At 34.1% G+C, this 24,540-nt stretch overlaps 5 protein-coding genes across 5 annotated transcripts; 4 read left to right on the top strand and 1 right to left on the bottom strand.

The window, feature by feature from the left end:
- The first annotated feature begins 375 nt into the window (after positions 1-375).
- LOC107192456 (branched-chain-amino-acid aminotransferase, cytosolic) lies at positions 376-4,436 on the top strand. The gene is made up of 7 exons (XM_015581714.1): positions 376-463; positions 2,020-2,127; positions 2,210-2,419; positions 2,590-2,820; positions 3,606-3,915; positions 4,001-4,158; positions 4,245-4,436. The coding sequence occupies exons 1-7, from the start codon at positions 443-445 to the stop codon at positions 4,434-4,436; spliced, it is 1,230 nt and encodes a 409-aa protein (XP_015437200.1). The 5' UTR covers positions 376-442.
- Positions 4,437-5,394: 958 nt separating this feature from the next.
- LOC107192459 (THO complex subunit 3) lies at positions 5,395-6,737 on the top strand. Its single transcript, XM_015581718.1, has 2 exons — positions 5,395-5,601; positions 5,955-6,737. Exons 1-2 carry the CDS (start codon positions 5,422-5,424, stop codon positions 6,735-6,737), a joined length of 963 nt encoding a protein of 320 aa, XP_015437204.1. The 5' UTR covers positions 5,395-5,421.
- Positions 6,738-7,354: 617 nt separating this feature from the next.
- Positions 7,355-8,177, top strand: LOC107192420. The gene is made up of 2 exons (XM_015581664.1): positions 7,355-8,011; positions 8,094-8,177. The coding sequence occupies exons 1-2, from the start codon at positions 7,355-7,357 to the stop codon at positions 8,175-8,177; spliced, it is 741 nt and encodes a 246-aa protein (XP_015437150.1).
- Positions 8,178-9,151: 974 nt separating this feature from the next.
- On the bottom strand, positions 9,152-18,608 carry LOC107192429 (transmembrane protein 131). Its single transcript, XM_015581675.1, has 23 exons — positions 18,289-18,608; positions 17,412-17,476; positions 17,217-17,245; positions 16,647-16,730; positions 16,450-16,573; positions 16,180-16,293; positions 15,981-16,103; positions 15,673-15,836; positions 15,416-15,602; positions 15,217-15,325; positions 14,631-14,890; positions 14,122-14,538; positions 13,852-14,040; positions 13,558-13,786; positions 13,064-13,445; positions 12,764-12,979; positions 12,450-12,589; positions 11,060-12,309; positions 10,632-10,962; positions 10,124-10,554; positions 9,822-10,032; positions 9,571-9,752; positions 9,152-9,372 (listed from the first exon to the last, which is right to left on the bottom strand). Exons 1-23 carry the CDS (start codon positions 18,380-18,382, stop codon positions 9,283-9,285), a joined length of 5,421 nt encoding a protein of 1,806 aa, XP_015437161.1. The 5' UTR covers positions 18,383-18,608; the 3' UTR covers positions 9,152-9,282.
- Positions 18,609-19,627: 1,019 nt separating this feature from the next.
- Positions 19,628-22,807, top strand: LOC107192419 (RNA-binding protein 28). Its single transcript, XM_015581663.1, has 11 exons — positions 19,628-19,646; positions 19,769-19,914; positions 19,998-20,166; positions 20,238-20,500; positions 20,570-20,904; positions 21,001-21,370; positions 21,438-21,606; positions 21,680-21,897; positions 21,984-22,133; positions 22,209-22,586; positions 22,686-22,807. The coding sequence occupies exons 1-11, from the start codon at positions 19,628-19,630 to the stop codon at positions 22,800-22,802; spliced, it is 2,334 nt and encodes a 777-aa protein (XP_015437149.1). The 3' UTR covers positions 22,803-22,807.
- The last annotated feature ends 1,733 nt before the right edge of the window (positions 22,808-24,540 follow it).

Genomic DNA, 24,540 nt, shown 5'->3' with positions numbered 1-24,540 from the left:
TTCTATTTCTGTACGAAGAGAGGGGATTCTTGATTCATCTCTGTCTCTCCCTCACGCCCCTTATCAGCTAATAAATAAAATATTAACCGATCATTAATGCAAAGACATTATTCGAGAGCGCGCAAACTACGTACACCTACGAAACGGAGTAATCACGGTAATGTTCGGGTTTTTAATAGTGAATACGCTGTGTCACCAGTTACTACTACCAGCAGAGAACCGTGTCAGATTTATTCTTTCGCCAATTTTCTTTTCAAATCCAATTGTTTGAATATTTCTCCAATATCCGAACAATACACCGGAACACGATCTCGAAATCCTTTCTGGAAAGTGTTAACTTACGCGTCTACAATTTCACGGAATGCGAATTGTGCACCTAAACGATAGTTGACCAAAAGGATTCACAAATATCTCCTGTTCCTCCATCATCAATTTAATTAAGATGGTACAATTACGGCATCAGGTAAGCACTTTTCAAACTTATAGATATAAAGCATAAAGTTTTCCAAATGTTGGATACCTATGTGAATTTATTGATGCGTCAACCGACATTCTAGTTTTCTTGGTAACCGACGGTAATAAATAATAATACATGTGTACGAAGAAACATTGATTTTCTTTGTAATAACATTTACAATCGTATACATAAATATAATTAGTGGTAGAATAAACAAATGAAATATTTACACTCTTGATAAGAATAACCGTGAAAGAAGTAAATTAATACGACATATTACATATACTCCAGGAATATTGCGTGAAAAATCATTTTTATTTACGTTCGGTTGTCACTAGTGTGGAATAAATTCTTCGTCCATCAGCTTGACCCTGTATCGTCTTGCAAATTGGAATTGAAAAACAAAAAAAACAACGTAAAATACACTGCTTTGCCTGATAAGGATTCTTCGCGTAGAATCGGTACAATTATTTCGTGGTCTTTGCAATTATGCAATAGTCTTATTCACTTGTGACTATAATCCGGCTACTAATTTCGATAATTAATCGGACGCTGGAAACGTTTTCGCTTATATTTCATGACGGATTTCACGAACTGCGGAACTTCACGAAATCTCAGTGGAACAGAAAATTTATAGTTCAGCAGTTAAATCTTATATGTAGTAATTTCAAACGGAAGAAATGAATAATAAAAAAAAAGGTATGAATTTTCAAATACATACATATGTATTTTGTGCCACTGTCACATGTGTGATATAAAACTCTGTTGATATGGCATTTATCGCGAATACCACGTGCTCGAACTCTGTTCCTTGAGCTACCGTACGTAATTTCAATCCAAAAAGGAAGGAAAGAGTTTCGAATGGACTATGATTGACTATGATACATATTAAATTTGATGAAATTCGAGTTTTATGAAACTACGGTGTCTTTTGATTTTTGCAGAATAACAAGAAAATTTTTAAAACCACACTATACATGTATGTATATATGACTAATGTACATTTGTATGTACAATATGTAATTTCGTTGACCTAACCGTATCAATGCTTTCGTAAGCAACTTTTGGCACGATTAACAATTTACAATAAAACACTTGTTGTATCATCCGTCGTTTTTTACTTTATTCATGCGAGACACACAGCTCGACCAAATAGGATTTATTCCAATAACACAAAACGACAATATGTATGTACTTATGTACATATGTACTTACATATATATTTTTGTAACTCTGATATAATAAACCAGGTTAAATGCTGTCCCGCCACAACACGTGTTCAAATGATAAAAATTGACACTTTAAAAACAGATCTATCCGTACATTAAAAATTTGTAAAAAAATATTTTTAATCTCGAACAATTTACGAATTGCTTGAAATAATTTTACCCAGCATAGACATTACATATGTAGTTGGAGCTTATGCAAGAATGTTTGTACATATGTAAATACATACATGGTTATCGGTACTTTTGCAATTTGCATTCAAATAACTATACACTGATAGCAACTTTTTTACATAGAAAATGCGAGAATCATTAATTATAAGAATCTTTCCACAGATTTTATCCTGTGGGAGTTTACTGAATCAATTTCAACTTAACATCAGATGGAGTTCATCTTTACAAATCAGGGACAAAAAAGTAATACAACCAGAACATTCTTTTAAGGTATAATCCTTTCAAGGAAATTATTTTTACATAATTGATTTTAGAGTATCTGCAATCAACTTTATAAATATTGTGTTTGTAGTATGCAGATTTATCGGTCCGTCTTGCAGGACCAGAACAATTACAGCCCAAACCTAATGTCAGTGCTCTATCATTTGGTAAATACTTCACAGATCATATGTTAAAAATATTTTACCACGAAGCATTAGGAGGATGGCAGATACCAGAAATAACACCTCTTGAAAACTTAGTCCTTCATCCAGCATCAAAAGTGCTACACTATGCAATAGAGGTATATCTACTTTACATTTGAAACGATTATAAGTTTGATGAAAGTGGATGGTGGTTTTACTTCTAGACCTTCATCTTTAGTATCAGTAAAGGAATCGAAATTTGATTGATCCACTTTCATCAAGTTTAGTTCTGCAAACGAATAAAAAATTTCTGTACATATTGTTTCAGTTGTTCGAGGGTTTGAAAGCTTACAGGGGAGTAGATGGAAAAATAAGAATATTTAGGCCAGATTTGAATATGGAACGAATGAACAATTCAGCAGTGAGGGCTGGCTTGCCCACTTTTATTGGGGATGAACTAATAAAATGTTGCTGTAGATTAGTTAGTATAGATCAAGAATGGGTTCCCCATTCTACCGCTTCTAGTCTGTACATACGTCCAACTCTGATAGGTATAGATGTAAGTAGTAACTTTCTATTGAATATAAAACTTTTTAATACAGGGATCAAAGGTTAAACACATTAAATTTTAGTTATTTGTATGGTAGGAAGAATAATCGTGTCACTTATGTCACATACGTCATTCAAACTGACACATGAAAGTAAGCAATGTATTTCTCAATACTTAATGATAATACGTGATAAACAGGGGCGTGTTGCTCTTTTGTTGGGGCAGGGCCATAAGATACAGCTAGATCAAAAGCTACATTATGATTGATACATGGTATTGCACTATACATAAAGCAGCAAACTAAGAACTTCTGATGAGAACTAAGGAATAATTTAACTCATAATATAAGAATTTAAATAATAGTTGTTACATTACTCAATTTACTTTTCTTCATTTTTATATTCATTAAATAATCATCAATAGACATCGGATAATGTTCATTTTCCGAACTTTTCATAATCAGTATTATGTAAAATGTACAATAAAAATGTGTTCGTATCATATACTGTTCTGCTGATAGCTCTTTTCGAGATTATTCATGTGTTAGTTACAAATGACGCAATATTCTTCATAATGACCGAGCTAATCTAAACAAACGTATAATCACGAGAAATTTTCGTTCCAAGATAATATTGTAAAAACATATATCAGTCGAGTTTGCTACCTCTTGACATAAAAATCAGAAACTACACATTAAGAATACGAGTCACACAGAAATCAAATTAATAGTTTGGCTATCTACAAAACTTCGCAATATTAGTATATTCTACAATTTTTGTTCCTTTTTTGCATAGCCTACACTTGGAGTGGCATCCTCAGAGTCCGCTTTACTGTACGTTATTTTATCACCTGTGGGCTCCTATTTTAAAAAAACAGATGAAAACGTTGGTGTGTCCTTACTAGCAGATCCTCAATACACCAGAGCCTGGCCAGGGGGTTGTGGTAACTACAAAGTAGGTAGTAATTATGGGCCTACTATTTACGTACAAAGAGAAGCTGCAGAAAGAGGTTTGCAGCAAGTGTTATGGCTTTATGGAGAAAATAGTGAAGTAACCGAAGTTGGGACAATGAACATCTTTATGTTTCATATAAATGACGATGGAGGTAAGTAATGTTTCATAATGCCCTTCCTTTGATCGACTACTTATCTTACTCAAAGTTATGTAAAAAAGTATTTTCAAATTTTTAGAAAAAGAATTAATAACACCACCTTTGTCGAGTGGTTTAATTCTTCCTGGGGTCACTAGAAATTCTATTTTGGCGGTAGCTAAAGAGTGGAATCAGTTCAAAGTCAGCGAACGAACATTCTGTATGGATGAAGTTTGTCAATTATTATCAGAAAATAGGGTAACATCACTTTCTCATTATCCGTCCATTAAAAAGAATTTTGATAATTACAATGTTTTAATTGTAACCATTTTATGTGATTCTAGCTGTTAGAACTTTTTGGAGCGGGAACAGCTTGTATAGTCAGTCCTATATCGTACATCGAATATATTGGTCGACCGTTACACATACCGACGGTAGAACACTCGGAGCCTGTTTATAAAAAGTTTCTAAAACATTTAATGGACATACAATACGGTGTTATACCGGATCACCCGTGGGCGATACCTATTGAGTGAAAGTAGAATAATTTATTGATTTATTTATTGATCGTTAGGAGTGGATTTAGATACGCGTACATCAACATTCTTTGCATTAGATGTTGAACGATTTGAAAAATGATCCACCGGAAATCAGTGTATCGCTATTTTTTTGCGAATGACATAGATCTCTATTTATTTATAGATTCGAGTATTCGTTATAAACTGAGCGCGGGAGATTTCCTAAAAATATTTAGCAAATGAAAATATGTGTCTGAGATAAAACTCAGAGATAACCAGTTTATCACCGTTGACCAACTAATTGTTAAATATGAAATTTTAAACATAAACTCGACAATTTATTTGTAAATATGTAAAGTGTACATGTCATGCGTATGTATGTGAATATGAATTTGTATATTTTTTAACGGAAGTATGTATGCAGCGAGAAGTGTATGTATATGTGGAAATATATATATATATTTTCTATTATTGTACAAATTAGATAGAGCAACAATGTGATTTTACGAAATAATGAATGAATTAAAGGAAAGTAATCGAAACTTATCGAAAATAAAGTTTTTTTAATTCCTTTAGAATCGGGTAAGACATGACTTGTTTTAAAGATAACGACTGACGAAACAACACACTCCAATGAATTAAGTAAATAGAAATATATATATACATATAAATAGGTACAAGGCCGGCCGCAGTTGGAAATTCCAACTTGGAACTGAACCGACTTGGAATATGAATGTTTTCTATTTCTACGGCCTTAAACGTAGATGACGCTACGACATGCTACGAGTTTCTGCATATTCTGCATGTTCTTCTTGTTAGATTTAAAAGATGATTTAAAACACATATAAAAACGTGCATAAATAAATAAATAAATAGATAGGCTGAAGAAGCTTCAAATATCACAAAGATTAAATAATTGTTACTAAAGTGTGATTCTGTATAACATGAATTTACTTAATAGAAACAATCAGAAAAACATATCGTTAAACGGTGAACAATAACAATGTCTGTTTCTCGAGTTGAAGAGTTAATCAATTATTTTAGGTCCCATAATAAGATTAGGGAACAACAAAGTCATTCTGCCAAAGTACACAGTGTAGGATGGAGTTGCGACGGAAAACTTTTGGCTTCGGGTTCATTTGATAAGTCTGTTTGTATATTTTCCTTGGGACCGGATCGTCTGGTAAATAAACATAACCTTCCTAACTGACTTCTTCTTTTTATAACCGTAATCTAGTATTTGGTCATATGAAATGTTTATTTACTTGTTCGTTAACATATTTAGCAAAAATAACTTTCTTATATACTGCGATACATTTATATATTTAGTACTGTAATTGGTTAATTTTTTTTAGGTTATAATATTTGTTTCGAACTTAAATATTGAAAAAGGTCATAATTATGCAATGTTTGTACTTACTAGTATTGATGATCATACGAAAATTTAATTAATTCACATAGATGGCGGTTCATTATATTTTATTTCCGTAAATAAAAATGAATAATTATTTTATATTTTGAACAAATTTATTGCAGAAACAAGAGACAACTTTTAGAGGACATGGTGGTAGTGTAGATCAACTATGCTGGCATGCTTTTTACCCTGAACTATTGTCCACAGCAAGTGGAGATAAAACTGTACGCATATGGGACACAAGAACTCAAAAGTGTACTGCAAATATCAGCACAAGGGGAGAAAATATCAATATTTCATGGTCTCCTGATGGCAACACAATAGCAGTAGGAAACAAAGAAGACTTGGTAACTTTCATTGATGCACGTGTGATGAAAATTCGTGCAGAGGAACAGTTCAATTTTGAAGTGAATGAAATTTCTTGGAACAAAGACTCTGATACATTTTATCTTACAAATGGTCAAGGCTGTGTACATATTCTTAGTTATCCAGATTTAGAATTATTACATGTAATTAAAGCACATCCAGGGACATGCATTTGCATAGAATTTGATCCTACTGGAAGGTACTTTGCTACTGGCTCAGCAGATGCATTAGTTTCACTATGGGATGCAGATGAATTATGCTGTTTAAGGACATTCTCGAGATTAGAGTGGCCAGTAAGAACTATATCATTCTCATATGATGGACAGCTATTAGCTGCTGCATCTGAGGATCTTGTTATAGATATAGGTGAAGTAGAAACTGGAGAAAAGATTGCAGACATACCAGTGGAAGCAGCAACTTTCACAGTTGCTTGGCATCCAAAACAATATCTATTAGCATACGCGTGTGATGATAAAGATACTTATGATAGGAAACGAGATGCAGGCAGTCTGAAAGTATACGGATTTGCCAATGATTAAATAATAACTATTTTTTAGACTTTTTTATGAAAATATATCATTGTATAAAACAAAAGTCTAAACTTTATTCTTTACACCTTTCTGTTAGATAAATATATAAAATACGAATTAAGTAACTATATTCGGATGATTTTGATAGTAACGACACTTCTTAACAGATTTTTTAAATATTTCGAACCATTAATGAAGTTAAATTCATATTTATTTCAGTAGAAAACTGCAGAATTTTCTTATTTGAATCATCTGTTCAAAAAATCTGATTTATCTTACATTTTATTGGATTCTACATTGTTTTTCCATTGTGATTGTCATTAATTTTTTAATCTGGTCAGACATTTTTAAAAAATCAATAGTACGTTTTGATCACTATGCTCATTCATTAATTAATAACGTTTACGTTTAAGGAACAGAATTTATGTATGTATAATTCACTGTTGTGACATGTACTTGGTTGATATGGTAACCAGAAGTATGTATACAATATATATATATATATATACATATATGTCTGGATTTCCGTAACCGGGAAATACGCTAGAATTCATATCATATGATTATTAATTTTATCTTTTGTCTTTATTTATGAAAATAGTTTATTATCTTCTTGCTCAGAAGTTATGGAAGCTAATTGCGAGTGTCAATATACATTGATGGTAACCAATGAAATAATGCAAGGACAGTTCCCTGAAACGAAAGATAATTTTAATCATGTGCCCAGTATTCACGAGGTGGACGAAGAAGAAACTGACGAAGAGTATGTTTGCGATCAAGATTCCACCATCCTAAACGAGGTGCAAGAAGTTACTGACATAAGAGATGCAATAGATAATAACTCATTATATAGTAACGAGTCATTTTGTTCTGATGAATCCTGCGATGAATCTGAAGGAACTAATACTACACCAAGAACTTTGAACGAGTCTCATTATACACCTCAAGTTACTTATTATGAATACAAGAAGGAAGATAATGAAGAAAAGTGTGAAAGTGTGATACAAGACAATGGTAATACAAATTCAGCTCGTTGCAAAAGTTCACTGTCTGTAGATAAGTCTATAATACTCAAGACAATAAGAAGCAGAAGGAAGAATATGAGTTTTACAGATGAAGAACTTAGGAAGATTGAATGGGAGAATCAGCTTCTTCTGAGAAAGATAATGGCTCAGCAAAAACCAAAGGAGAAAGTACTTCATGAAAATATACCACAACAAAGAGCAAGCAGTTCTGCAATCAATAGGAAGAAGTTACAGAAGAAAATTGAAAGTGAAAATATAGTATGTATAAATAAAAAGGTTGATAGAAAAAAATATGTAAAGTTGTTAGAAGTTATCATCCTAATAGTGTTTATATTTACAGTTGCTTCTCCAAAGGCTACAACAAACTAAATCACGTGTTATGAACATCGCAACAAAACCTGGATGCAGGCAGACAATTCTGTAATTTGTAATAAAGTTTTTTTTTTTACATATTTTATATTCAACAATTAATCATCTTTTGGTTTTTTTTCACATTTTGACACGATAAAATTTTTACTGTTTACAGTAAGGGAGTGTATTACAAATCTTATGAATGTGATATCTTTTATTCTTTGTGCCACTGAACGTAATGTTGTAAAAGAACATAATACTCTTTGGAAACATATGAGAAAAGTATGTAAAAATTAATAGGAATATATCTTTATAAAAAAAAATTACTTTAATTCAAATACACATGCAAGTCACTGAGTGATTAGTTCTATGTGAACATAAGATGCGTATGATTGAAACACAGCAATTACGAGTCTTGAAGTGTAGGTACACATTTTTATTTCGTTTTGTATACATCACAACTTTGTAAAATGTTTTGAAAACTTACCGAAGAAATTTCTACAAGTCAAGACTATAAAAATCACAGTTCTCACTCGTTCCAAGTAACTTAATTATTACCTTTTTTTTTGTTTTTGTAACACCAAGACCAACGTTCTTCGAGTATTGTGATCACTTTTTCCATGTACATTTCGTGTAGAAAGTACGACAGAAACGAAAAATTATAGAACAAATAGGCAAAAACTTATAAACCAGACATCTTATTTTACACTTACGTATTTGCCTTCCGGATTAATCTGTGCTTCAATTGTTGCGCAAAAATCTCACTTCGAATTCAGGTATACGTTGTTTCCGGTGCATCATTTAGACTTGAAATTATAAAAGAAAAAGAAAAATCGTGTGATCTTGCATCAACAAAAATATTTTAACGTATCACATTCAAGCTACAATTAATAACACAGATTAACGAATCACAACGTGAAGATTTAACAAGTACAAATCAATTTTGCCCGAAACAAATTACTCGGTATTATTATGCGAGGTACTATTCAACAACATATCACAAATCCGCGAAGAATAACAAAAACCAGCCAGTAGTTCCTCTTTTTAAGCGTTGTCGATCACAAAAGTGTCGCTAATAAATACGTTGTTACTTTCCGCATTAGAAAAGAAAATCGATCAACCAAGTCTACGATATCACAAGACATAATATCGAGTATCGAGAATTATTGGGAACAAGATTAGTCTTCGTGCTTCTTCTTCCAAGATTCTGTGGATGACGGTGTCCATATTGTACTAAGAGAACGAAACGGATCGAAGCCCGATCTTTCCTAGAATCAGAGTAAGTTACATTAGTTCACGAAAGATGATTTTGCAAACATTATTATCAAAATAGATCCTAAACCTTAATTTAATAGAGTATACAGGAAGTGTCATGACATGTCTATAGGTGTTTATCTCTGAAATTATGTTCATAGACTATGAAGCAACTTGACCTGCATGGAAAAATGAAACAATTATTCTCTTACTTGTGTGTCTGGTTCCGTCTGTAATGAGGATAATTGTGAAGTTACAGGTGGTGTAGCCGCTCCCCATGGACCCGCAGCCCATATACCACCTGTGTTCACTCCCCAAACACAACTTCTTTCTTCTCCGACTGCTGCCCTTGTGTATAATGGTTCCCAATTTGTTTCGATTGCCATCCAGTTGTCTGCAAGTCCAATACGGTATTAAGTATCACGTTTTGAAGAAGCAGAATATATTACAGCGCACTTCATACCCCTCAAAGTGTCTGTCAACATTGAAGAAGGCTTTTCCGAGGATTTTGACGATTCAAATTGATATCCGTTTGTACTATCCGACAATACGTTAAACATGGGATTACTGTCTTCCCATAACTGACACCGCGTATCTTCTTCGGGGCTTTCTAATTCCATCAAAGGTTCGTCCGTTTCTGGAAGATCGTCGTACGGCACTAGTTCCCGTTCAAACTAAAATACGCGAGATGTACACTGTTAAAATCGAAATTTACACAACAACAGAATTAAATCGGATATATGTACTACATAATCGTTTATTTACCGGTGGTTCAGTGAACGCGTTCATAAAATAACTATTAGAATGTTGCAATGTGTTCTGTATTTTTAAGGGATCCTGACTAAGCGGCTTCTCCTTTTCAACAGACTGAACACAGAGACGTGGGGAACTCGATACCATTCTGTATTCCTTCGTGCTCTGTATCACCTCTTGACTTGATTGTTGTTTAGTATAACCTACATCTTTGGTATCGTTACTGTAGACCATCGACAAGTTATGCGTGGTCGTCTGAGGTTTGTGTAACTTATTTAAGCTTGAGAATGGAGATATACTCTCTTGACTCCTCGCCACGACATCGCTAAATCTGGCTCGATTTTCGCCCCAACAAGATGGGGGCGGTGGTAATGGAACAGAAACGGTACCCAAAGTTCGTGACGAATCCTCCCTTTGGCTAGCGCCTCCGTTCAACGATGTTGCTGCAGAATAAGATTATTTTGAATATTATGCTTCGATTTTTTTACTACCAGTAAAAAAATCTAGAGTAATCACATACCTTTGATATGAGTTTTGTCCGTACCGCGACGTTTCTGAGATCCCTTATCCTTCCTAGGCGGATTCTTGTTCTGTCGAGGTAATTTAAACGACGACTCAACAGTGCGGGACGAGTGAATGTGGTGCTTTATGGTAGATGATCTCGTTGTACTCGTTTTCCACCTGTTCGGATTATTGTGCCTCTCTTTGTCGTACTCGTCGTCGTCGCAATCACCTTCGTAATTATCCCTATAGTCCACACATGGCACAGGCGTGATTGATTGCGGCTTGGTCTTCTTGGTTGCAGGTTTTCTTTGTAACTTCTCGGACTTTCCGCAAGGCTGATCAAAGTTCTGTAATGAAAGAGTATATTCATAGTGGGGTAGTCAATTTGAATATTCTAAAAATATTTTTTAAATATTTACTATGAAGACTAATGTGACACCTTACCTTACATGGCGGTGGATCATCTTGAACAGAGCTCTCCGTCGTTGTAGAAGACGTTTCTTCCTCCGAAAGATGAACACTCCTTTGACTACTGTTCGTATCATATTTCTTAAAAGAAACTTGATTGTTATTACTATTCCCAACGGTAGTTTGTTTTCTTTTGCCGTCTAGTTTACTACTTCGAGCGTTGTTCAACAGCCCCGTTGTGTCAACTTGAACCTCGTGATCAATCAGTTTCGTCTCATCTTTAGCCGTTCCAACTAGACTAGGTTTTCCTTTCCTGTTAGTTACTGGACTCGACTTCATATACGCGTTCACGCTATATTTCTTCTCCTGCGATACTTGAACATCCGGAAACGCAATCTCTGCCATGCAATTATCCGTTTGAATTTCCGGTGCGTTGTTCTGCCTCTTATTATTCCTTTTCTTCGCGCCAAGCGCAATATTGCTTATCGCATTATTACTGTTATCTAACGACGACTCTTCGCTGCGTTTAAAGGACAACAGGTCCTTCGTTTCGGTGTCTAATTTAAACCTACGTTCTTCCTCCGTGGACCAGTCAGGAATTTTTAGTCCTTTCTGCACGTTTTCCTTCTCCTTGTATTTTTTCACGTTCATTAGCGCCCAGTCCGGGTACGTATCCTCTTTCTTCGCCACCTTTGGTCTCTCTTCAGTCATTAATTTCTCCTTCAGGGAGGTCTCCTGTGTCGAGTGCACAGGCATGTGCGACAGCAATCTTAAATCGAACGGGGCCTGGACTGGACTCTCCCTCGAAAAACTAGCCAAAGCTCCTCTTAATATTCTGTCTGCTTCGAGAAACGAAATGGCAAGTATACATGTTAACAGAATCGACGAAAGACTCACAGCTGCCCATTGAACACCATACTCCCATGATGGCCTTGTCAACGCGGATGTACAATCGTCCAACGAGTACGGAGGAAGAGTGGCGAGTAAATTCAGCGTCATCATGCCGTTTTGAATATCACTGTCTGACCCTAAGCTCGTCGATATGAAAAGCTTCCTTTCAATCCGTGACAATGTGAAATCTGGCGTGAACGCAATCTCGATCTTCTTGGTCGCATTTGGATTTAGCTTGAATGGCATACAATTCAATACTTTGAATCCGTAACCCTCGCAACGCAGGCCGTTTATGTAAAAGTCGTAGACGTCTACGGGAAGCTCTCCCGTGTTCCTAGCCATAAAAGATCTCTTCACCGTCAGATTGGGTACGGGATTTCGTTTAGATCGTTCTCCTATTTTTTTTTAAAGATAAACAAATCGTTAGGTTAGTGCATACGTTATCAAACGAACTTAAATCACATTTCTTAATGTTTTCGATAGAGATTTTATAAGTTGCCCAAACAGAAGTACCAAGGTAAAGAAACGTACATACGTTCACAATCTTTTAGATGTTTATCTGCGAGTTCGAAGAGTAAAGGTGTAGTGGAGCCGGGCTTCCGGTTCCCGAATCTGAATTGTGCATTCGCCCCTTGGCCCATTATACGCAATACTTCCAAAATGGTCATGTTGTTCCTAGAATGAATATATAGTCTTTATAAACAATGGAATTTGTAATAACGAATATATGTATAGTTTATGACCACGCTGTATCGTTTGCACCAACTATGCTTTCAACTATTTTCAACTACAAATTGAATTCCAGACGAATTTTACTAAGTTTTATTTTCGTACATGTACCAAATTTACCTAATATATAAAAGTGCGGATGATAAAGTGGGTGAGAAAGGAGTGTATGACACTCGTATAGTTTTCGATTCCGAGCGTTTTAAATATATGGGAATCGACTGCGGCGCTACCGTAACGTCCCATTCTCTTTCAAAATGTTCACGATCCTCTACATTCTCTTCTAACTTAAACTCCTCCGCAACTGTAGACCCACATTCTACACACGCGAACTTAAACCTATAAGCGGATACATTAATATTAGATACTTGTTATATTTTCCTGCGTGCTACGAAGAAATTTCGGAAAATAAATGTTACACACTTGGCCGGTAACGAATGATAAAGCCTTGTCCCTTGTGGGTAATTCCAATCCATTACCAACTGTAGTATCAAAGGATTGGTACTCGGATTGTATAGTTTAATCGTGCTGTAAGAAGTATTCCCGACTTGCGTCAATGGAAACACTAAAGCGACTTTATTTTTATTGTTACCGAAGCCAGTCAATAAACTGGGCCAATATGGTTTTATGTTCAAGTAAAATTTGTGCCCGCGAACTTCCGTAGTGTCTAAACGCATTGTTATATTCTGCCATGAACGACCGCCCGTTGAATTAAGAAAACGCGTGTATCTGCTGTTCAATAAATTCAAATCGGAATCTCTTGTGTGCGATGGAAGGGCCAAGGTGTTTAACCACTGTCTGCCAGCTGCAACGTGGTATAACATTATCTTACGTTACGTTAAACTTTTATAAATTTATACAACAGAATGTCTGTTTCTTTCTCTTTTCTTTTTTTCAATACCCATATCATCACTTACCATTACTATCTAACGACAGACCTAAATAACAATGATGCTTGCAGGTCACCGATGGTTCAATCCTAACTGACCCAACATAGTTTTCACCTTTTGTTATAATTGGCATCGATGCTTCTTCCAATGGAATATACTTTATCCTATTATCTTTATAAACAGGCACGATTCGAGTCACCTGCATGGGCCTTACAAACGTCGAATACACTTTTACTTGTTGCACGCAAATAGACCCCTGCATAGAAACCATTACATAAGATTTCATTATTAATCATACGCGAACATTGGCAGACCACTCACAGGAAAACAGTCTGTGAAAATAAGTTTCTTCAACGAGAGTCTTCCGTACGCCACCCGCATATAAACTGGTAAAATGAATCTTTCGTAGGTCGTCCTAACGAATACGTCGCCTACGATGGTGTCTTCTTCGACCATTGAAGTTTTCACTTTAATTTTAAAAATGGCTAAGTAACCGGGTTTTATGTATTGCTGAAATTAAGAGGGAGAACTGTTCATCCGATGCTTCCTTAAAAGTATTAAATCAATCCCTATATCAATAAAAATCCTTACATTGCCGGTGTGACTACACACAGTTATATTACGAAGCTCTTTGTCTAAAAAATCCGCCGGACCTCTTTTACAACCCATGAGTTCCAATACTGCACCGGGCATATTCACTCCCCATCCATGTAAGTCTATATTGATTGGATTTTGATTTTCCAGAGCGAAAATAGCTTCGTTCTCAGTCCCGCTCCCCACTGTGCCGAAATTCATTGTGCCCTCGTCGTTTTCTTGTTCCTCGGGAACAATTTTTCTTACTTTTCCATCGTAACTGAGTAAAGGAACTTCGGTTACGGAAACATTCGAATGAATTAAAATCGACGACTCCATTTTGACGTTATCCGTTTTCCTATCTTTGGCAAGTTGCAATGAAAAAATATTGACCTTTTGTTCCGGCTTTATCACCCTCGGAGTAAAGTTTTTTATCTGCAAAATGTACAGAATATCGATAAGTTTTGTCATAACGTTATTATTCTTGATCGAAACTGGATGTTTAGAATTTCGTGAAGTCTGCTTACCGTGAAAAGTGACTTTACATGCGATGACATTGTGACATTCGTGATAGCTAACGGCAATTTAAATTTATTAACAACGCTGAAGTTTCGCGCTTGATTAGATTGGAGAGAACAATAATGTGTAATTGATGCGTTTACTTCTAGTCCACCCTGTAGAACTTGTGCTATCCATGGTATTGTTAATTTCTGACTAGAACCACCGGGACCTATCGCCTTAATCACTAGTTTCCCTTTAAAATGCTGTAACTCTAAACCAGTCTTCCCTGAAACGTAACATACGTACCTATTACGTCGCGTGATGTATACTTGAGGGTAACAACATTATTAGGTAATAAATCCAGTGGGCCATAAACAGAAGCTTCTCTTCCGCTGCTGAGTCAGCCATAGCCTCAGCTTTTCAACATAATCTTCGGTAATTCGAAAATTTCTTGAACAATTTCAAGGTAATTTAATGTGCATATAACACGGAACAAGTTGAACACAGAATTCGAAATTTCTCTTCATGGTTCTCCTAGACTTACTACCGCGCTATATCGTTACCACTAAAAATACAGTTATAAATTATGTCGCATAGAAAGAGACTGCGTACAGTCATAAATTAGTGCTCCAATCGCAATCGGTATGTCTGTGTCACCTGGAATTATCGCTTGTTCGAAATGAAGTTTCAACGCTTTCGACACAGGTGTATTAATTATATTCTGCAAGAGAAACAGAACAGTTATTTTAAGAGAACAAAAAAGTTCGACTGTAATCGACAGATAATGCTAAGAGATGCGAATAATATTCACCATAATTTTAATTGGTTTCTTTGCCGAATTCTTTAAAGCAATAGGGTACTGTATAGGAGGTTGTAACGATCCACCCATACCTAAATTGATTACACCGGAGCTTCCACCCCAATGAAGACCAGCCCCACCTTTCACTTCAACTTCAACCGTTACAACAAGCACTTCTGATGTATTATTTACTTTAAGTCTGTAATCCAGAAAAGTACATGTATGAGAATTAAATTTTATCAGCAGCAAAAGAACACAATATTACAAACCTAATATACGCGGTATGATTTTTCTCTGTGTAAGCATTAAAATGTAGTCTTATAATAGGCTTTGTCTGATATGGTGGGATTTCCCATAGTTCGCGCGAACCTTCTGCCTCTCCTGATGGCAATTCTAGCTGAAATTCTCCACCACTACTATATACTTCTAGAACCTTTGAAAATATAATAAAACACAATTTAACAAAAAAAAAAAAAAAAAAAAAAAAAATTAAAAAAAAAAAAAAAAAAAAAAAAAACAATTGCAACTGGAAATTAGTCAAACTCAGACAAGGAATCCTCTAGCTAGGAATACGTACTTGTAAAGCTTCTGCATGTGGATTGTGCATGTATATAAGTGGAGTAAATGTTGCATTTAAAGGTAATTTAACACCCACTACAGGTCTGAGTCGATACGGACTACTGACACTTATTCCTTTTACCTAGAAAACAAAATTATATTTAATAAAAAAAATATATATTAAAAGTATATAATTATGCGTAGAATGAGTGGGTTACTTGGTATTTTATAGTTCCATCTGTAGTATGTATAAAAAGATGCGTATCAATATCGCCTTCTTCTCGACCAAGAAAAACAACATCGAATGTTGTGTTCCCCAGTGGTGGTATTATCTATGTACATTAAAATATAAAGATTTCTAATATCCTTATTTCTCTTGAATAAGATATTTCTACTTGCCAGTTACAGCAAACATTACTTGTGTTACTTGCATTTTATTAGGAGTCATTTGTTAGAAAAAACATAATTTAACATTATTAAAAACTTACTTTGCTTCGAAAGAATGATGAATGGAAATGACGTGTATTTCCGGAAATCGATAAAAGATGGATTGTTTTGTTATGATCTTTATTAAACAAGATCACAGTTTCTTGGTGGGGTATACCAAGTTGTCTATGAAAAAAAAGTTTTAGTGAATGAAGTTCCATTTGAATTACCATGCTTGGTGCTCTTGGTTTCCACTTACCTCTCTTTAAAGTCCAAAACATGTGGTTCAAAATGAACATAAGATAATGTATCTTGTGTTTTATCTTCATTTGATTGTGCATCCCTTAAAAGTAGTTATAAAATTTTAATATACTCACAGTAAGTTAGTAAATATACTTCTAATAGTGGAAATTGAAAATAGGAAAGGTACGAGAGAAATTAGTTTGAAGTAATCACAGTTAGTAAAGCAGTGTTTAGAATTTGAAAGCTTTATTGTTTAGACTTGGTACTGTGATGAAATGATTAAATGGTTAAAAACATTCATTTAAGTGATGTGAACTTTACATATACTGTACTTTCTAAGGTATTCCTAATCGCCTGTACGTATAACGACATAACAAATATTAACAGTTACAAAGCAACAAAGTTATTCTTTTTATACAATGAAAAAGCAATTACAATACTTTTTCTAGTTTCTTTACACATAATCAAATCATCAAAAAAGACTACAATATTGGGTGTGAATATTTTACAAGTAAGGAAGGAAATTTATAATGAAAACCTTTCCTACTTCCACTCACCATTATGTTTTAATGAGTATTATGCTTACCCAGCCCCATGTACTGTATTGGTAAAATCCTAGAAAGCAAAGAAATCGATAAAATGACCATCAAATAATGTAAAATTTAACCCTTCCGCTGCAAAAAGTATACTTGTGTGGTTTTTAATAATTGTAAATACTTTATTAATCTCACACATGCAGTAGCGAAAGGGTTAAATGAAAAAAGAGATTAGTTGAACTGACCTTATGCACAGACATAGGTATGTTGTCCAAAAGGTATTGAACATCATTGTCATCCTGTACAAAGGCTGGAAAACAAAATACTACTGTCAAAAAACATTTACCATTCACAGTACAAGATTATATTTTCAAAATTCTTACACTACTTATAATCATTAAATTATAGATGTATGTGCAAATGTAGGTTTTGATGAACAGATTTATACAAAACCAAATTATAAGAAATTTGTTCATGTTATTAGCACTTTCATCGGACAAGACTTTTAAGATAAAAAGATTACATTAAAAGTAAACAATTCTTTATTGTACTAAGTTTTACACAATTATGTATAATATAAATGCATAAAGGCCTCAGTCTATTAATCATATTATACCTTGCTCTTGCTGAAACAAGTTGAATTTATAAATTTCTGACATAAAACTGGAACCAAACATTACAGAGACAGATCTTGTTTCACAGTTATTTATTAAAATTAGATTTAGTATGCAATGTTATCGCATATAATGGAGATTTCTGTCATTACAAATGTTGCTCCAACTCAACTATGTAAAAATGCTTAATAGTAAATTTTCTAATTTTTCAATTAAACATGTTTAAACGAAGATTCTATAACGAACCAGTAACGTAAAAAAATAACAATAGTCAGTGATCATAATAACATTAGTTTCTTCTTTACTGATGTAGACATTTGATTTCTGCAAAAAATAACCATTCCTCGACCTTCAAATAGAATAAGGAAATACATCAAGATAGGAAAGATCTGACGCCCGTTAAAAACGACAGATTTCATGTAAAATAACAATGCACGAGCATTCTCGCGGTTGTGTATGGTTGTAGTGTAAGATGACGAATGTTAAAATAGCGAAAATGCGTGCTTACCATTATTGTGCCCATGTAAGGACGGTCGAATTTGTGACGTCAGCTCAAAAAACGTTAACAGGAGGAGACAATAAAGTACTTTTAACTCAGTCATAATAATAGAGTTTCACTGTGTTGTTTGCTGTTTTGTCTTTAGCAGAAATGAAAATCCGCTTTCGGCCATACTTTCGCCACTATCGAATTCTGAAGTATCGATTCTACTTCCGTCCGATTTCAAACATCTTTCCACAAACGAATTTCGTACGACCAATCTGACGAAGATAGATTATATTCACTTCTCGCACCTTTTATTATTATATCGATGTACTGCTGATATCCAAAGCTAGTCCATCAGTTCACTAAACTTCCGAGGTAATCTTTTCTCCGTAAAATTGTTATCCTTTCCATGAACAACTTTCGATATTCACACTCTTATTCACTAATTAAACTTTTTGGGACGGATGAAACGTCGACTTTGTGACTGAAATTGAAGTTTATTTCGATCACAAAGTATCTGTTGGTACTTTGTTTCTTTCTATATATAAATTATTGGACGAATTATGTACTGATTATTAGAATATAAAATTATTGATGTTATTACTAGAAGAAGTACAAGACTTTATTAAACATTTCATACGTTGGATTTCATTGAAGCTGATAAGTTTAATTTGTTAATAAGTATAATTATCAATGAACATTTGGAAAAATTGACCAATCCCGTCACGTTACTGTAGAAAAGTTGACTTCATCAAGTATCTCTATTTATATCTAATTTGAACTTTTCATCAATCTACCAATCAGATAAGATTACGACAAAGATTTCGTTAACGTCAATCACATTTATGATGGTGCTAATGCTATTGTTTGTCCCATCTCCCTACGACCTACGATATTGTGCATTAACACAATTGTCCGATGTGGCGTTTTTAATCATGTCTTATTTTTTTGTCATATACATACATATGTATATGTACAATTTAATAGTCGAAGAGACCTATATCGTCATCTACACCAAACAGTTAAGCTACTGACTAATTAGTAGATCTTAGTCACTGTTAGATGACGCCACACTACTCTTTTTTTATGAAACTACTAAAGCAAGTATGTAACATCTTCTGGACTCGTTTTCGTTCAGGCACATCGGGCCCGTTTATCGTTATCCACATTTATCCATTTATCACCATTGATCACCATTATCACACGCTGTTACTTTAACCTCAATGGTAAACAAGTGTAATATGCAGCGTGTTCAGCAATTAAACATTTTATTTGTATATTTTCCGCTAAATTGAAGTATATTAATTATTGCAAATATTGATTGTTATATATTAATATATTAGTGTCCAAGTGCACGGTCAACATGCGGAATATAAAATATAGTAAGTAATGACACGTATGTGTATATATATATAATATATAATATATATTTAGAATACTATGAAATTTTAAATAAAATTATTTTTAATGGTTTCACATTTAATGTTTATTCCTGATCCAATAGATAATAAAGGTGACAAAAAGAAACTTTCTTGGATCTATAGAAAGAAAACAAAGCTACAGAGATCCGAGAAATCGATGCAAGAATCAAATGACAATGAGGAGGAAAATAAAAAGCCCAGAATTATTGTTCGCAATCTACCATTTAAGGTTGGTATTTTTGTAATAGCAACATGTAAATTTTGAAATATCGTTTCATTTACCATTTTACTTATATTGTCTCTTATCCACAGACAACTCCAGAGGATGTCAAAAAGTTTTTTGAGCCATTCGGCCCAGTTGAAGAAATAAACTTTCCAAAACGTGCAGATGGTTCACCTATAGGATGTTGTTTTATTCAGTTTAAACAATTAGAGGATGCATCAAAGGCAATATTTAACACAAACAAAAAGGAATTCCTTGGTAATCTCACTTTAATTTTCAATATTAAGTACATTTATTAACTGTATTAAGTTAAACAAATATTATTTTAGGTAGAGTAATAAACAGTAGTTGGGCTGTATCCAAGTCTAAGTATTGTGAAAAATTGAAAAAAGAATCTACAAAAAATGTAGATCATGCAGAAAATCAAGACACAGAAATCAATAAAGAAATACAAAAGGATAATCATAAACAAAAAAGAGAAATACCAAAGACAGAGGAACATGTACAAATAAAGAAAGAGAGGAGAAAATCTTTGAAGGAAAAGAATAGAAAAAAAAGAGCAAGGATTGTAATAAGAAATTTATCATTTCAGGTAAGAGAAAACCATAATTTGTCATACTTCTTTAATTTCTTAGTATAATTGAAGTTTGTCTAATTTTAGGCAACTGAGGAAAGTCTGAAAGAGCATTTTTCTCAATATGGAACAATAGAGGAAGTAAAAATCCTAAGGAGAAGCGATGGTCAAAATGTTGGTTGTGCATTTCTACAGTTTGAACATGTACAAAGTGCAGCTAAAGCCATACATTATGCAAATTTGCAACAGTTACTTAACAGGCTCATTGTGGTTGATTGGGCAGTACCTAAAAATAAATTTTCCACAAATGATACTAAAAATATGGAAGAAGGTGAGATAAAAGTGAAGATAGAAAAAGGAAACGATAGTGAAGAGACACCTGCTCGAGAAATTGCAAAAAATTCAAGTGAAGAGTTAGGTAGGTGAGTAAATATTTTAATTAATATTAAATTTTTTGAATTAGTTCTAAATTGCATTTTTCTTAAGAAGCATACGTACATTCTTTTATATCTCTGTAGTAATGGAACACATGTGGATACTTTCTCAAAATCATATGAATCTGATGACGAAGATCAGATGGTGGTTGAAAGTAAATCAGAAGATGAGAGTAAAGCTTCAAATGAGGAATTATCTGAATATGGTGGAGATCTTAGCGAGGAAGAAGAAGTAGAAGAAGCGAAGAAAGATATAACGGAAGAAAAACGTTCACGTTTCGAATCTCATGATGTCTCGGAAGGAAAGACTGTATTTGTGAAGAACGTGCCATTTTCTGTAAAGAATGAGCAATTAAAAACGTTCATGGAACGCTTCGGACCAGTTTACTATGCTCTTATATGTATAGACTCGCTTACTGAATTCTCAAAGGGTACAGCGTTCGTGAAATTCAGGGTAAATATTAATTTTGTATATCCAGTTTATGATAATGCATACATTTTCATAAACAATTTTATTGCAGAACGTAGAGGATGCTGAGAAGTGTCTGACAGCAGGAAAGGAATTGGAAATGGAAGATCAGATAATGGAGGCACAAAGAGCGCTAGATAGAAATGAAATAGAAAATAAAACGAACTCGAAAAAGCCTAAACTTAAAGATTCCAGAAATTTGTATCTTGTAAAAGAAGGAGGTAATACATATCAACACTTACAACTGAAATTCATTTCTAGTATCATTTACAGTATTACAAATTTATTTCTCAGTTATACTGGCCGGAAGTCCAGCCGCCACTGGAGTATCAGCAGCAGATATGGCAAAACGATTACAAATAGAGCAGTGGAAGTCGCAAATATTACGGAATTTAAATATGTTCGTGTCCAGAACACGACTCGTAGTTCACAATCTACCACCGGCATTAGACGACGTTAAGCTCAGAAAAATTTTTGAACGTCATGGACCTCCCAATGCAATTATTCGAGAGGTATTTTTAAATTTAAATATAACAGTTCGTATATTGTATATTGTATCGGCTCAAACAAAAGAATAAATAAAATGAATTTTCTTAAGGCAAGGGTCATGCGAAATCTGAAGAACGTCGACATGAAAGGAGTAGGACTGTCCAAAGAGTATGCATTCGTTTCATATACGAACCATGAGGACGCGCTCCAGGCTTTGAGGAATATAAACAATAATCCGAACGTATTTAGCCCGAAAAGAGTACGTTATTATTGAAATTCTTGTTTTACTACATCTGACTTTGGAATTATGAAACTTTATTCCTTTGTTACATAGAGGCCAATAGTATCTTTCTCAATAGAGAATCGGGTTATGGTGAACGCCAGACAGAGAAGAATTCAGAAGAGTCGAGAGAACAATCCAACTTGGTCGGGGAACAACGCGAAAAGGACAGGAGACATGAACGAGGAAGTTCCGATGAAAAGATTCAAGACCGGAGAATCGCATCAAACGGAAAAAAATGAATCGAATAAAAAATCATTTGTAGGTATGACTGGCAAACTGGGTGAAAATAAACTACGATCGAACTATAAATTAAAAAATCAATCCATGGTACACCATCAAACAGTGAAGAACGAGAAGAAGCTGAAAAAGTCTTGGAAAAAGTTGGAAGAGAAAAGGAGACAAAGAAAGACAAATAAAAATGAAGCTAAAGTTAGTACTTTTTCGAGTCTATAAGCACGATATTTAATAATACATGTTTTCATCTCTATTTACGAAGTCATATTTCAATTGTGTGCTTTTTTTTTACAGCCGAAACAAAGAACAAAAGTAAAAGCTGAGGATGTACACATAGATAAACTTGTAAATAGCTATAAGAATAAATTAAAATCAATAGACCTGAAGAAATCTAAATGGTACGAATCGTAATGCTCAGACTTGTGTATTAGGATTTTTCAAAAAATTGTTAAATTCATCATTTTTGTTCACATTGAAAAATAAATTTTATTTAAAAAAAAAATTTTTTTTGTTCAACCTCATCTCTATAAATTACTTAATAAAATAATGCGATTTCGCATGGGTCCACAATCTTTCATCACATTCTGCCAAACTGTATTCGTAGTTACCGCTGATCACGTGGTATACCAAGATCGTACCAATGATCGATGTAAAGATTCTGTTCTACCAATAAGAGCGCTATACACGTTTAGTAAAAGAAATTTATCGAAAGGGCCCGTTCAAAGATGTACACAGATGTACAAATCTTTAGAAACTCAAGACTGATGGTTTTTCTATGTCATTTAATCAATTACATCATTTCAACATTCCGAAACGAGTATTGATGATGAACGATCAAGAATTCACGGTATAACTTATCTGTAACGACGAAACCTTTTGTGTTTTGTGAGAGTCTGATGAAGTTTGATGATATTTCCCCTCCTTAAAATGGCCTCCCACCTTGTTCTTTTCTTTTCGTCGAGATGACAGCTAGAGACCCGTTTGAATCGTATCAAATAGTTGGCGGGAACCGCTGACGAATAATAGTGAAAGGGTCTCTTGTACAGTAGTTCCCATAGTCTCCAAGTGTACTCTATCGAGCAATTAACAGCCATTAATTAATGTTGACTAACATATTCGATCAAGACGTAAAATGAAAAGTGAATAAAAACGAGTTTTATTTTAACTGAGGCCCGTGACTGTGTCAATAAGTATAATTAAGTTTGTATTAAAAGTGAATATTAGTTGCATACGACAAGTATACATATATGTACATATATGTAGTGATTTGTAACCACGAGTACCAGACTTTTGATTGTCCTGTGGTAAGTTATTTACAAATTCTCATTTAAAATCTATATATTCTATATAATGAATCTTGAAAAAATGGCTAGATCCATTGTTCTCATATGTTAATTCGTTAAAAAAATTGTGGGTTGTAAAATAATTAGGAGAACATATTGCTTTTAAACGATTTCAAACGGTCTCATATGTGTTAGTCCATCGAATGTGGATATTTAAAATAGATTAATTCCATGACAGTGTACAGATAAGTGAACAATCTTCCTCCTCTCTGTCATTCGAGAGATGGTAATTACTATCGACATTAAATCAATGTTATTAACAATCAGAGAATTGACAGACCGTAAATCTGGTCAAGGTGAAGTCACGAACGTGCAGAAAACAATGTTACCGTGATGATAATAACTGTACAAATCATTTTTACACGATCTATCGACGGTTAGACAAAGTTATAAAGAGCAATTTCTGCGAAAGATTTCATCTCTTATTGATTTCAAAATACAAGTCGACTTGATATTGTGTCTGATTAATTTCATTTTTTTCTCGATCACAATATGTCTCCTTTTCCTCCCGTCATAAAGTCGAGAAAGTTTGAGTCGGCTACTTTTTATGGAAAGCACGAATACAAAAAGCGGCTTCGTTCTTTCTTTAAATGTCAGAATTGTGCGACACCCATTAAACGGAACAATTCGCGACCCATTTTCGTACAATTCCGCTGAAGAGAGAGAGAGAGAGAGAGAGAGAGAGGCGAAAAGTAATTTGAGGCAGTCTGACAAATTTGAACCAATTACCGGATCACGAGTTCTCACAAAAGCAAACCTTTGAGAATGAAATGAAAAGTTGCTTGATTTAGAGACGGACGTAGACA

Source organism: Dufourea novaeangliae, unplaced genomic scaffold, assembly GCF_001272555.1.
Source record: "Dufourea novaeangliae isolate 0120121106 unplaced genomic scaffold, ASM127255v1 scaffold343, whole genome shotgun sequence".
Classification (NCBI taxonomy): domain Eukaryota; kingdom Metazoa; phylum Arthropoda; class Insecta; order Hymenoptera; family Halictidae; genus Dufourea; species Dufourea novaeangliae.
This window is presented reverse-complemented; position numbering and strand designations above follow the sequence as displayed.